Source organism: Crotalus tigris, unplaced genomic scaffold (assembly GCF_016545835.1).
Source record: "Crotalus tigris isolate CLP2741 ecotype Arizona unplaced genomic scaffold, ASM1654583v1 scf7180000019011.417310, whole genome shotgun sequence".
Classification (NCBI taxonomy): Eukaryota; Metazoa; Chordata; class Lepidosauria; order Squamata; family Viperidae; genus Crotalus; species Crotalus tigris.
Window position 1 is genome coordinate 307,224 of NW_024097325.1, and position 14,294 is coordinate 321,517.

Genomic DNA, 14,294 nt, shown 5'->3' on the forward strand with positions numbered 1-14,294 from the left:
ATATTATATTATATTATATTATATTATATTATATTATAATCCCATGGTGGGCAGGCTCCATTATGATCATAAGTCAGGGACTATTTGTAGCTCTTTCATGTATTTTATAGAAAGACTGACAACTCCTTACCTATCACTTTCTTGCCATCCCTTGAAAAAAGCAAACTTGGTGACTTTATAACCCTTTTGAGCGCATTTCTGTGGGTTTTTTTTTTCTTTTCACCTGATAGGAATGGTTATGTGTGTGCCGCCAAAATCATGGCCTTGCGGAAAGCTTTGGAAACAGCTGGGCACTCCTCTGGCTTCACCAGTGAAGAAAAAGGTTTGGGCCTGTGCATGTCTGAATGTGTATGTGGGGAGGGGTTGCATAGTAAATTGAAGGAGTCATCTGGGCAATTGTGAAAGATGGAGAAGGGAAGGGAAAAGACAGGAGGGCAGGGGTGGAGGGGGAGAGATCAATACAATTTAGTGTAAAACTGGTCTAGTCTTCTAGCATATTATTAATTCTGGACCATACAAAAACATGTTGATGTATCTTTTCATTTTGTGGAATATTATGTTCTGTCATAAACTGGTAATGAGCACATCTCTGGAATCCTCTCTTGAACATCAGCCGTGTCCCATCTCTTTCCATCTACCTATCATCATTTTATGATCTTCTGAAAGTTGGGGCAATTAAGCAATATGATGAGGTCTCCTTGCTACCTGAGATGGTTCCCAACGCTATTGAGCTTCAGAGGAAAAATGGGGACATAATTGGGAGGGTGTGTGTTATTTTGTTTCTATTCTACTCTTCTTTTCTTCGCTCAAGGGAAGGCAGGTCTGTCTGAACTGGGCATACAAGATTGTCTCTCCATCTTTGCCTCTTTCTCTTGGCAGACCCAGAAGAGTTTCTCACCCTGCTCTTCCGAGTGCTAAAGATGGAGCCTCTCTTTCAGATCCGGTGAGAAGGATGAGCTGCTTTCTATTTCATAGTCCCATGCTGTACATCTGTGGTGTGCAGAACACTTTAAATTCAGACTGTCTCGGATTCAAGATGCCCCATTTGAGGCTCAAAACATTTAGTATGGCAGTAAAGGGGTCTGTTTTATGTTCAAAATGAGGCGATTTCATTATTTGGAAGAAGCTTGAAACACTTCAAAACAATTCACAAAGCAGTCCATTTCATACGTTTAACAACTGTTTCAAACTCAAAGTGGGGCATTTTGGAAATAATATGTATAGGCGTCTGCTGAACATTCATGCCATTTTACACCAAGGTAAGTTAAAATAAGAAGTCACAGATACTTGTATATACCATAATTTCCGGCGTATAAGACGACTCGACGTATAAGACAACCCCCGACTTCGGCACCAAGTTTAACGCTTGCGAAAGTCGTCTTATACGCCGGAAAGTACAGTATATTTTTTCTTTGATTAGCTGGGACAGGTACAGGATAATCATAATATATAATATTTTTAATTATAGAGCAATGAAGTTACTGTGACCACAAACCACCCCTAAATTTCTATTTGACCTTATTTTGATTGTTCTGTTTTGCTAGGCAGTATCTCTGTACTTCTTAGAATAGTTTTGCAAGCCTGAGGGATAGAAACTTTGACAAAGAAAGTAATCCAGGGTAGACTCTGTTGCTTACATTTTTCCTACATTTACAGATTTTTTTACAGTATATTCCAGACCAAATAGTATCCCCAAATAGAATCTAATTCTCTTTTTTTCCCCTTTCAACCTAGCTCAGCTGGCCAGGACCCTCATGGTTGCATTTTCTACCAGATATTTACCGAGGATCACCCAAATCACGTAGTTCCAACAGTTCAAGAACTTCTGGAGGGATCACTGATGACCGTGGATCTCAAATTTACAGAGGTGAGATGCAAGACCAGAAGGATAGGAAGATGTGACCTCAGATATTCTTTTCAGCAAGATAATTTGTGTGACATTTGAAGGACCCCCTGGGGTACAGAAAGTTGATCTAAGGTCAGGCACATCAACAAGACGTTGGTTGTGCGATCAAAGTAATTTAGATCCATTACTGTAGCCACCATCTTTACTACGGAGAGTCCTCGACTTACAACAGTTGATTTAGTGACCGTTCAAAGTTACAACATCACTGGAAAAAGTAACTTATAACCGTTTTACACACGACCATTGCAGCCCCCCCTCCCATGGTCACGTTTAAAATTTATGACAGTTGCAGTGTTCCGAGATCATGTGATCAATGGGGAAGTCAAATTCATTTAACAGCCATGTTACTAACTTAACTGCAGAGATTCATTTAACAACTTGTGCAAGAAAGATTGTAAAATGGGACAAAATTCATTGAACCACTGTCTGATGTAGCCACATAAATTTTGGGCTCAATTGTGGTTGTAAGTCAAGGACTGCCTGTATTAGATGTTCCTACTTTGGGCCAAGATGCTAGGATAAGGTTTTCCCAAGTCTCCATGTGATGTTTGGGTTCATTCCCAAAGTCCTTTGGGGTTTTGTAAATATAATAAATAAATGCTATAGAATGGCCCTTTTGGGAACGTACAAAAGGGTTTTTTTTTTTTAAGAAAAAGAAAAGTAATTTAAAAATAATATTGTACTATGTGCATATAGATAATATAGCCCTATTTTAGTTAACTGTAGCTGTAAATAAAATGGAATCAATTATAATTTCTCATTTAGCCATTCCCAGTTCTTTAAATTGTGTTTTAATTGTAATTGGTGCTCTTTTTCTCCTTTAATCCAAGAAACACAATGTGAAGAAATTATTTTTTTTTTAAAAAAAAAAATCCATGGTTATACCTTGGGGATATAAACTTATCAGCACATTTATCATTGCTGAGAGAACAAAAATTAACTCAAGTTAATTTTTAAAGCGGGACTGCCTTGAGTATCCTTGTCCAAGGCAATTACTATATGCAGTACAGGTGGTCCTCAACTTATAACCACAATTGAGCCCAAGATTTCTGTTGCTAAGCGAGACATTTGTAAAGTAAATTTTGCCATATTTTACGACCTATCATGCCAAAGTTGTTAAGTGAATCACTGCAAGCTGTTAAGGTAGTGACAAGGTTGTTAAATGAATCTGGTTTCCCCATTGACTTTGCTTGTCAGATGGTCAAAAAAGGGGATTACAAAACCGTCAAAAATATGAGTTAGTTGCCAAGAGTCTGAACCTTTGACCATGTGACGGTGGGGATGCTTCAATGGTCATAAGGATGAAAAACAGTCATAAATCACTTTTTTCCAGTGCCATTGTAACTTTGAGAATGCTCACTAAACAAACCGTTGTCGTTTCATGAAACGGATTTGAAAAACCTGAGATTTGCCTTTTTGAGTTGAGTGTCCAAAGTGTGATGTTGTTCCAGCTAATGAAACATTCCAAAGAACTTCCAGGCATTTATTTTCCTAAAAGTCTTTTATTGTTATAAAATGTCGGCATAGGCACAAAGGAGGGGTGCTAGGATCTAAGTTCTCTTCCTCTGAACAGTTAAATTATCAGCGTGTTCCCTCCCTAAATTAGCCATCATATCTCACATTATCCAATTAGTGTGAAGGTCAAATGTTTTCTTCCTCTTTCTTTCCCGGGCTTTACCCCCAATGCCCCTTCCGCTCTTTATTAACCCCATATTTACCAGACAATTCTGCATATTGTCAAAAACAAGAATATACAATATTTGCAGTGTTGACAAAGTGGGAGCTCATCATCTATTCTTCCTCCCAATCTCATCTGGGTGCTTCCGTTCTTCTTGGCAGGCCCCTTCATGCCTTATCCTTCAGATGCCTCGGAATGGGAAGAATTTCAAAGCCTTTCGAACCATCCAACCCAGCCTGGAACTTGACCTCACGGATCTCCTGGAAGAAAGTAAGGAATGAGAGAGAAAAGCACGTATCTCTGTCCTACGACTTCAATCCTATTGTGGCTTTACATTATCTGAAAATCTACAACAAGGTAAAGGGAAAAACCTGGTTCAGTTTAGCCCCCTATTTCTTTATGTCAGTCCAATGAGATAGACTACACCAGGAAATCACAGGAAAGCTAAAGCTACTTTGTATTAAAATAGACTATGATGATGATGATGATGATGATGAATAATAATAATAATAATAGTAGTAGTAGTAGTAATGAACAAAATAGAGGCAGGGGAAGACAAAGCACTACATGGCCAATACATAAAAAAATAGCTGGGAAAGCAGATAATAACAAGACTTGGCAATGGTTAAAAGCAGGAAAATTGAAGAAAGAGACCAAGGGACTAATTCTGGCTGCACAAGACCAAGTCTTAAGGACAAATGCATATAAAGTCAAAATTGAGAAGACAGCAACAGACAGTAAGTGCCGCCTATGCAAAGAAGCTGAGGAAACAGTGGACCACCTGGTAAGCTGTTGCAAGAAGATTGCACAGACTGACTACTAGCAGCGGCATGACAAAGTAGCAACAATGTGCATTGGAAGATCTGCAAAAAATATCATTTGCCTGTAAGCAAAAACTGGTGGGATCATAAAATAGAGAAAGTCATAGAAAATGATAAAATTAAACTGCTCTGGGGCTTCAGAATTCAAACAGACAAGCACCTGCAACATAACACCCCAGACTTTTAACAATTGTCAATAAGAAAGACAAAAAAGTCTGGATAGTGGACATGGCAGTTCCTGGAGACAACAGAATAGACAAGAAAGAACTGGAGAAGATAACAAAATACAAAGACCTACAAATAGAAATAGAAAGACTGTGGCAAAAGCAAGCAAGGGTAGTACCAATAGTCATAGGCGCCTTGCGTACAATCCCAAAACAACTGGAGCACCACTTGAACACCATTGGCATTGACAAATTCGCTATTAGTCAATTGCAAAAGACGGACTTACTAGGAACTGCTTCCATCCTGCGACGATACCTGTAATACCATCAAACATCCACATCTGCCTATCCCAGGTCCTGGGTAAGGACTCGATAGGTAGACAAAATGCCAAATCCAGTCTGAACATCTGGTTGACTGTGCGATGATCCATAATAATAATAGAATCTTGGAAATATGATTGTGTATTATCTCCCCTTGCTTGTGATAGTTCAGTGAAATAGGGAGGTGTTTGCCTGAGCCATTTCCAAATCTCATCTCCTAGTTCTGGACTTCTGCCTCTTTGGCTTAGGTAAAGATTTCTGCATATCTCCATCAAGTTTTATCTTCCTTAATCTCTTTGCCTATTATTCCAACTCAACATTTTGTGGAAGCTCCCAAAGTGAAGTAACTACTTTCCTCTACTATTTATTCATAGCAGTTGGTTTGATGTAGTGGTGTAATAGTTAAAATGGTGGACAGGGGCCAGAAAGACCAAAGTTGATACGCCCTTAACTATGGAAATGTTTTGGTTACTTTGGATCAATCGTGCTCTGTTAGCTCAATCTGTCGAGGTGGTTGTGAGAAAAGGAAGAAGGAATGCTGTGGACGCTGCCTTGAGATCCTAAAAAATGGTGGGTTGTAAACCTAATGATCAATCAAGTAAGTAATCATGGGGGAGTTGGACATTCCCTTTGAAAACACCATCTTCCTCTCCTTCGTTGAGCTTTTATCTTCCACAATTTCCTAGTTTGCCTTCTTTCTACCTAGATCTGTGGCCTTCACCACATCTAGGACCATAAATTAATTCCATTCTTCCTGTAACCACCATTTCCTTTTGTCTGTTGGTGGCTTTCAAGTCACCAACTGATTTTGTTTCCAGTTTTCTAGACCTGGAGAAGGAAAGAAATGTTTGTGCCAAATGCCTTCCTCTTTGTGGGGCAAACAAAATTTGCTTTGCTCTCTTTTATTTCCCAACTTGGCAATCAATTCCCGAGGATTGAATGTCATTTCCCATAATCCACAGCCAGCATGTCAGTTTTAAGATAAACTTTATTGTCATTTTTTTACTAGGGGCACACTAACACACATTAAAAATGAAATTCTGTTGCCTGCTCTCAAAAGTGACATAACACAAATATAAACATGCTATATACAACATATGTATATACCTATGCCCTTACATATAAATACCTATAAATAATCACTGTCCATCTTAAATACATAAAAAAGGTTCACAAGATTAATATCGTATGGAACAAAACTGTGACTGAATCTGGATGTTCTGCTTCAGATACCACTTCTAACTTGGACCAACATTTCTAATTTTGCCATTGCAGCTCCCCGTGAGTGTTCTGTATGCCAAGGACTGGCTGTGATGGAGTGTCCAGATTGCTACCAGGATCCTAGTTTTGGCATGAGACACATCAAACAGTTCTGCAAGATTTGCAATCAGCAGGTATCTTTACAACAGCTTTCCATTCTACGATACTCCTTTTAGGTATGCTTGTTTGATAAAGAATATATAGCCGAAGTATATTACTATATACAAAGTATATAGACTTTTCTAGTTAAAATTTTTGATGCAGAGTGGGGATATGCACACACACATATTCACTCACTCGCCTACTCACCACTTCTGTGGCCCAGTAGTGGGCCACAGCCTGGGGTTGTGGACTCCTTGTCATCAGTCCTACTAGAAAACCCAACAAAGGGAATCCTGAAGGCTATTAAGTCCCAGCAAGCAAAAATTTTATTGGGTACGGCATCTCAGAACTAAAGAAGTGAAACCAGCTCTGAGTTTTCCCATGTGAAAGCTTGCTTAATTAAAAGATAGATCCCCATGCCCCCACCTCTTGGGTGTTCACATTGTCTAAGAGTACTGTTTCTTTTTTATGGGAATAGTTCACTTCTCCATCAAATATCTGTGGCAGTGATCTTGGCATGTGTCGTGATTCCATGCCAGCCTGTGTTCCCAACAGCTGAGTCCTGGGGAATCTGAGGAGGAGATGGAGGAGGCATTTGGATGGCCATCAGGGTCTGAGGGAGGCTCTGATGAATTACAAGACTCACAGTCTGATGAAGAGCCTGGCCCCTCCAGTCGTGTTACGGATGAAGCTCAGCTGTATGGGGAGAGTGAGTCGGATTTGGAGGATTCATAGCTGATGGACATGATTGATGCTCATAGACGCAGGCAATTAGCTAGAGCAGATCAGCAGCAATCAATACAACAACTCCAGGGGAGGAGGAGAAGGCATTGAGAAGTCACGCCTTGGGATTGCTTTATAAAAAGGGAATGTGTGGGCGGTGCTGGTTGCTGAAGGTAACCGTTTATAAAGAATTTCCAAGGATCATGGTCTATTTTGATTTATCAGTGAATTTCTTGTTTAAACTTCTGCTCTGTTTGCTTTTGTAACCAATTATCTGTTAGGAAATTATTCTGTGTTTTTTGTTTTGGAGAAAAACTTATCAGGACTGTTTTGGAAACAAAAAGAGGTTGGTTTTCCCTGCCTACTATTTAAGAGGGGTTTGTTCTTGTGACGTAACAAGGATGGACGTAGGCTGGGACAGAATAGCATGGTCCAGGCTCTCATGGTCCATGAATGGCTTCGTGGCATTCCATTCCATTCCCTCCCTTTTCTTTGACAAGGGGATGAAGCTAGCAGGCATTGTAGCAATTCAATTTTGAACCTCTGCTTTAACAGATGTAATTCTGCTAAAGCTCTCAAGAGGACAAAGCCATGAGTATTATTGCCAAACTGCTCTTGGCAAAATCCAGTGTCAGTTGCATTTACAAAATTAGCAATTCAAGGTTTGAGCCTAAGACTCCAAAGTCATGTTAAATAAGATTCCTGTGCTTGCCTTGCCTTATTTTTTTATTTATTAAATTTATTTACTGCCCATCTCACCATGAGGCTACTCTAAGTCAGCGGTCCCCAATCTTTCCAGCTTGGCGGTCCAGCCCAGCGCCAGTGGCGGGCATGCTCATGCCCTCCATTCACACAAACTCCATTTGCGCAAGTGGAGGGCACTCGTGTGCAAAGCTCCATTTGTGCAAATGTAGCTTCAGGCGCACGTGCCCTCTGCTCACACGCAATTGTTCTCGGCTCACACAAATGGAACTATGCACATGAACAGAGGGTGTTTTGTGTTTGCATATGAAGCTCCAAATGTGCAAGCAGCAGGCTCTTGCGCTCATGCATGAAGCTCCACTCACACAAGCGGAGGATTTTTGCACACAAAACTCCACTTGCGTGAATGGAGCTTTGCACGCAAGCACAAGCACTCTCTGCTTGCGAGTTTGGAGCTTTGTGCGCATGCTTGCCCATTTCTCCTGCAGCCCAGTTTCAAACATTCCATGGCCCACTAGTGGGCTACGGCCTGGGGATTGGAGACCCCTGCTCTAAGTGGTTTATCCAAACAGGTATGTATAGTCTTTAAAAAGGTGAGTGAGGAGGGATATAATCCTCTTCTTCTAATATCTGAGAAAGATGTTTATAGAAGATGCTTTAGAAGAGAAATTGGACAGTGGAAACAATTACTCAGCGATATGGTTGCTCTCCTTCACTGGATGTGGTCAAATAGAGGTTAGACTAGTAAGGTTGGACTTTCCAGAATTTAGATTCCTACACTGAGCAAAGGGTTAGGATTTGATGCCTAAAGGCTTCATGGATTCTGTGATAGGAGATACAAGCTTCTAGTTTTGTTTATAGTGGACCTTTTTTTTTAAAAAAAAGAAATGATGTAATGGATGACTCAGTAATCAAGAAAGCCCTTTGCAAAAAGAACCATCTGAGTTTAGCTCTGGTTTTATTGTTGTTTGATGTTACTAAATATTACATCTATATCAGACATGTCAAACACAAGGCCCGGGGGCCGGATGTGGCCTGCAAAGTGGTTTCATGTGGCCTGCGAAGCCATTCTGGAAACAGTGAGGGAACGGCCCCCGCTGCCTTGGCCCTGGCCGGCTGGGAGCCAATGTACAATTTTGTGGTAGCCATCTATGCTAAAATGCATTCAGTCTTAGCTCCACAAGGCTGTCTAGAAACAGCGAGGAATCAGCCCCTGCTGCGTCACCCCTGCCCCCTGGGTGCATCCTGGAGAGGTGTCACCCTTTGTGAGAAATGAAGAAATGGACCATGCCTTGGCGCTTGCCCCAGTCCCACCCCCTCCTACCCACAGGCACCCTTGATGCAAACAATGTAGAGCTGGCCATGCCCACCCACCTTGGCCACACCCACCCAGCCCCCCGAGGGCAACCGCAATGCTGATACGGCCCTCAATGAAATTGAGTTTGACACCCCTGATCTATATGGTTGCCCAATTGGAAAGGCTCAAAGTAGCTTTGTTTAAAATCTTGTGATGTTCTTTGGCCACTACTCTACAGGTTCACAAGCACCGGGCTCGACAGTACCACCAGCCCCGTCCATTGTATCTGCCTGAGGAGCTTTCCCACTTTGGCTCTTTTCCGGAGACCATCCCCCGTCAGACAATGCAGCTCTTTGCAGTTCTCTGCATTGAAACAAGTCATTATGTGGGTTTTACCCGCCATGGCCCAGATGCCCACCAGTGGCTTTTCTTTGATAGTATGGCTGACCGTGAGGGTGAGTTGTTTCAAAACATCTTTTCCAAAGGAAGCCAAGGTTTGCTTTTATCAATGTTACGTTTAGCTTGTAAAATCGGATGAGAATCTTCCCTCTGATTTGTTGAATTCATTAGATTCAACTGTTGAACTGACTTAAAGAAAAAATCTGTCTGAATGTCGAAACTGAATCCTCAGATTAGTTTGATTTGGAATTTTTTGAAGGGATTCAGAAAAAATATGCTGTGCACATGGGTCAAAGTATTAAATATTGTTCAAATTGACTTGAAAAGTATCCAATTCCACAGAGCAATCAACTGTTCCAGTTTGCAGTTTGGTTGAATCAATCTCACGCCTATACTATGATTGCTTATAGCCAAGGTTATTTCTGCACACAAGTGAGATTGTAAAAAGTAAGAAATGGAAGCTCTATTAACCTGGGCTTAGTTAAAATCTATATAAAATAAATTGAAGTGAGTCATAACAGTTGGCAGCCCCTGATTAACTTTGGCTCATCTGGAAAAGCTAAATCTGATCAGACCTGGTTTGTATTTGGATATGGATCTCTAGAAAATCAGCATGGCCTTTGGTTAGAGTCCAATGTTTTTCACTGTTGGCAATTTGAAGATGTGTAGATTCAAATTGCCAAGATTGAGAAATACTATGTTAGATTAAAAAATAATAAATTAATAATCAGTCAATCTATCAGAAAGTGGCAATAGCAAGCTACTTCCATAGTGGAACCAAGAAAATTTCTTGAACCCCTTCTTATAATCACCACGCATTGATTTTGCTCAGTGGAATCTATACTTTTCTCTTACACTTGAGAACTTAAAACATTTGATTCAAGTATCTATTAGAACAGAAGCCATGTTATCAGCTGCCTGAAATCTAGACCAGATGCTTTATTGCTTGGCTAAACATCTTACAATGGTCTTCCAGCGACAGCAAACATGGGGACTGGATGGGAATTTTTGCTTGGTTTGGAAAAATGTCCACTCCAAATGTCAGAAAAATTAGTACTGGGAGACATCTTTAGAGATGCTGCTGTTTATTGAAAGCATTTCCCAGTGCTAAAATCTCACTGGTCAAAGGTTGGAATTCCACCATTAAGTTGATTTACTTTCCTGTTTCTTTCCATGCATACCCTCAGTTGTTATGCCTGTCTTTTTTTTCCCAAGGTGGATTGAATGGCTTTAACATCCCTCGTGTCACACCCTGTTCCGAGGTAGCGGATTACTTGGAAATGTCCCCTGAAGCTCTGCAGGACTTGAATCCCAAATCTTTGCCCTCTTATGCCCGCCGCTTGCTCTGTGATGCTTACATGTGCTTCTACCACAGCCCTTCCCTCAGCCTCTACAAATAAATGTTTGGATGAGAGACAGGAGATTTTAGAAGAGAGAGAAGTTACCGTATATGCCAGCGTACAAGGCGACCCGGCGTATAAGACGACCCCCGTCTTTGTCGCCAAGCCGCATTCCTAGAATGTCGTCTTATACGCTGGAAACTACCAGTATTTCTGGCGTATAAGACGACTCGGCCTATAAGACGACCCCCATCTTTGGCGCCGATTTTAGCACTTGCAGAAGTCGCCTTATACGCTGGCATATACGGTATGTGACTGCAGGGATCCCATGGCAGATATGGCTGGGAAATCTGAGTGTTTAAACCAAAACCTTTGGGAGAAACAACCTGAGAGAGTACTGAGCAATTCAGAAACAAGGGCTATATATTGTTACCTAGAACTTTTCAGGTAGACGCAATATTGGAATCAGCTCTTCCTTCAGGACTAATCTCAATGAAATATTTAAAAACATTATATGTAACATCCCCTGACCACTCTTCACCATTCAAACTGAACGGCACCCACTTTGAGCAGCTTACCAAAGGATGTTTGGACATTGTATGTGAATACAAAAAAAATAGACTGTCATGCCTCTAAACCCATCCTCTATTTGGGTATTTCTAAACCAATCCTGATGAGTCTTTTTCTACCGCATGAAACTTTTGAGCTCTTACAGTCTTTTCCCCAAGTGGTCACACTCCCAGATTAAAGAAGTTGTGACAGAAAAACGGGATCTTCTCAGTGGTGATACCTTGTTTCCAGACACACAGACCTGATGCCAGTTCTGAGGTCCTTTCAAAATCGTGTGGCGATTAGAATTATGAATTGGAAATTTTTTTCCCAAGAGAGATTAAAAAGATGATGTGATATGGAAAAGCAATTGCACTTAAGACTTATATACTGCTTCATAGTGCTTTACAGCCCTCTCTAAGTGGTTTACAGGGTCAGCACATTGCCCTCAACAATCCGGATTCTCATTTTACCGACCTCGGAAGGATAGAAGGCTGAATCAACCCCAAGCTGGTGAGAATCTAACTGCCAAACTGCTGGCAGCCAGCAGAAGTAGCCTGCAGTACTGCATTCTAACCACTGTGCCACCATGGAAAAATTGGATGGAAAGATGGCTATTGAATTTGGACCAAGTGATAGATGATGATTAATTTTTAACATTGTGTTAAAGAGACAAACATTATCTACCAGATGTAACCTAATGGTTATATTTACAGTTACATTATTTGTTAACAACATTGGACCAACAGTATTTTTAGCTTTGAGACTCTTGAGATATTAGAACTTGTTAAATCCTTTACATCTTTTTTTTTTTTTTAAAAAAAAGCCCTACTGTTCATTTTTATAGATATTTGTTATCAGTAATTCAATATGCTATGAAGATCTAAAAAATTAGTGGAATAAATAATTTGAGATTCTTATAATGCCCAGACAATGGGAGACTGAACTTCTCTAGCAAGAGTGTCACTGGACCTCAAATTATGACTTATAGAACAAAAACATTATTTAGAATTTATTGCACTCTGTTATATATGTATAGAAAAGGATTTTCAAAAACAACATTTTGCTGGAGATGAAGGATATTGGTTCTTTAAAACACACATTTTTACACTGTCTTGCACTTACCAAGTTTTGGAAGAAAGTACTAGATTATATAAATATAATTGCGTGAGAAAAAGCTAAAATTTTCAGACAATAATATACCTTTGAATTACATATCTTGTATTTGGAATTTGACAACTGGGCAATGAAAATGGATTTTCTGTGTCCTTATTATGGCAAATAACTGACATTATAGCATTGGTAAGATAATTGTATGCCTCTTCACTCAATGGGTTGAGCACCTGATTGCACTTACCATCTATAAGTGGACCACCTATAGATGTAGTATATGAACAAATATAATGAAATATGGGGCTCATTTAAACAAAATACCAAAGGTTTTTTCTACATACATACATACATACCGGTACATACATACATACATATATATATATACATATACACATACATACATATATATATACACACACACACACACACATACTTGAATAATAATTGCATTAGATAATATATTATCTAATAGAATTTTAACTATTTACTGCTAAAATGATACACCTTTTTTCTTTTTCCTTTGTATTTTTTTAAAATAACTTTCTGTGTATTTTTTTCTTTTGGCAAAGTATGTATTTTTATCGTTTCCAATGTTGTTTTTTTTTCCAATATTTGTCATTATTTTTAAAAAAGCTATAAAAGAATTTTAAAAGAGATTTAATGATTTTTCTGTGTTGGGAAAAGCAGGTGTTGCAATGTTAAAATTATGGGTTGGTTACTGCTTGGCTTTTATTGCTTTAAGGGCTCCTATTTCATCTTTTAAAATGAGGTGTATTTATTAAAATTTGACAAAATTTCCTTTGACAATCTAACGCAGGATTTAGCTATCTTTAAGCATTGAGTATCATTGCACAATGCTGAATTATAGTATAGACGCAAAACATTTTTTTTTAAATTTACAATAATGAAAATCTGGAAAGATTGGGGTTTCTCCCAAGGAATCAACCATTTCACCATGTGGCTGTTATGTGAGAAAAATCATATACACTGTTGTATAAGTAAATAAGCAAGACCCTCTAATGTTTTAACTACTATACCAGACAAATGGGCCATCTACAGATAAAATGGCTCAATTTTTATGGTATTTTGATTCAAAATTCAAAGTCTGCTTATCTTATTTATATGCAAATACATGTGGGAATTATGGATATTTTTAAAAAGTATCACCATATATGGTCATGGATGATCCCATCTGTGGATAAGCCGAATTCTGGGAGTGATTTTGGCCCCTAGAATTCTGGCTTATCTACAGTCGGTCTATTTTTTGAATTTAATTTAAAACAATATACTGCACTACGCTATTTTTTAAATAACTTATATTAAGGCTCTGTTTTACAGCATGATTAATCAGGTCAATGCAAGGGTAGAGTCTTGTGGGAACATCCAAAAGGGGATATTTAAACCAGTTAGTGAATTTAACTCAGAACAGTTAATCATGCACAGCATTAAAGTAGCTTTACCTAATCAATTCTGTTGTGAGAATCTATGAAAGCAGCCATGTGAATATTTTTTACTATCTAGCCTTCTAGAACAGGGGTGTCAAACTGCCAGCCCGTGAGCTGGATGCATCACGCCAAAACCGCGCCCACCGCATTGCCGGCAATGGGAAAAAAGTTGCAATACGTCACAACACGTCATGTGACATTGTGAGTTTGACACCCGTGTTGTAGAAGAAAAGGAGCACCTGGAAAAGCAACTCATTCATTACAAAATCCACAGCTAAGACTTCACAGCACATGGCACACTTTCTAAAACAGTGGTTCTCAACCTGTGGGTCGGGACCCCATTTGGGGTCGGACGACCATTTCATGGGGGTCGCCAAACAAGGCTGTCTGCCATTTTTCCCCCCCTTTTCTTTGGCCATGCCCCTGGCACCCAGTGATGTATAAGTGGTTGGGGGTCACCGCAACATGGGGAAC

General features: G+C 39.7%; 1 protein-coding gene across 1 annotated transcript in view; it reads left to right on the plus strand.

The window, feature by feature from the left end:
• Nucleotides 1-13,263, plus strand: part of LOC120314851 (ubiquitin carboxyl-terminal hydrolase CYLD-like) — a 28,453-nt gene extending 15,190 nt beyond the window's left edge. Inside the window, exons 9-15 of the mRNA XM_039358360.1 lie at nucleotides 231-322; nucleotides 880-943; nucleotides 1,735-1,867; nucleotides 3,746-3,854; nucleotides 6,166-6,284; nucleotides 9,213-9,429; nucleotides 10,589-13,263. Coding sequence (XP_039214294.1) covers nucleotides 231-322; nucleotides 880-943; nucleotides 1,735-1,867; nucleotides 3,746-3,854; nucleotides 6,166-6,284; nucleotides 9,213-9,429; nucleotides 10,589-10,773 — 919 coding nt within the window. The 3' untranslated portion in view covers nucleotides 10,774-13,263. The remainder of the gene's footprint in view (nucleotides 1-230; nucleotides 323-879; nucleotides 944-1,734; nucleotides 1,868-3,745; nucleotides 3,855-6,165; nucleotides 6,285-9,212; nucleotides 9,430-10,588) is intronic.
• The last annotated feature ends 1,031 nt before the right edge of the window (nucleotides 13,264-14,294 follow it).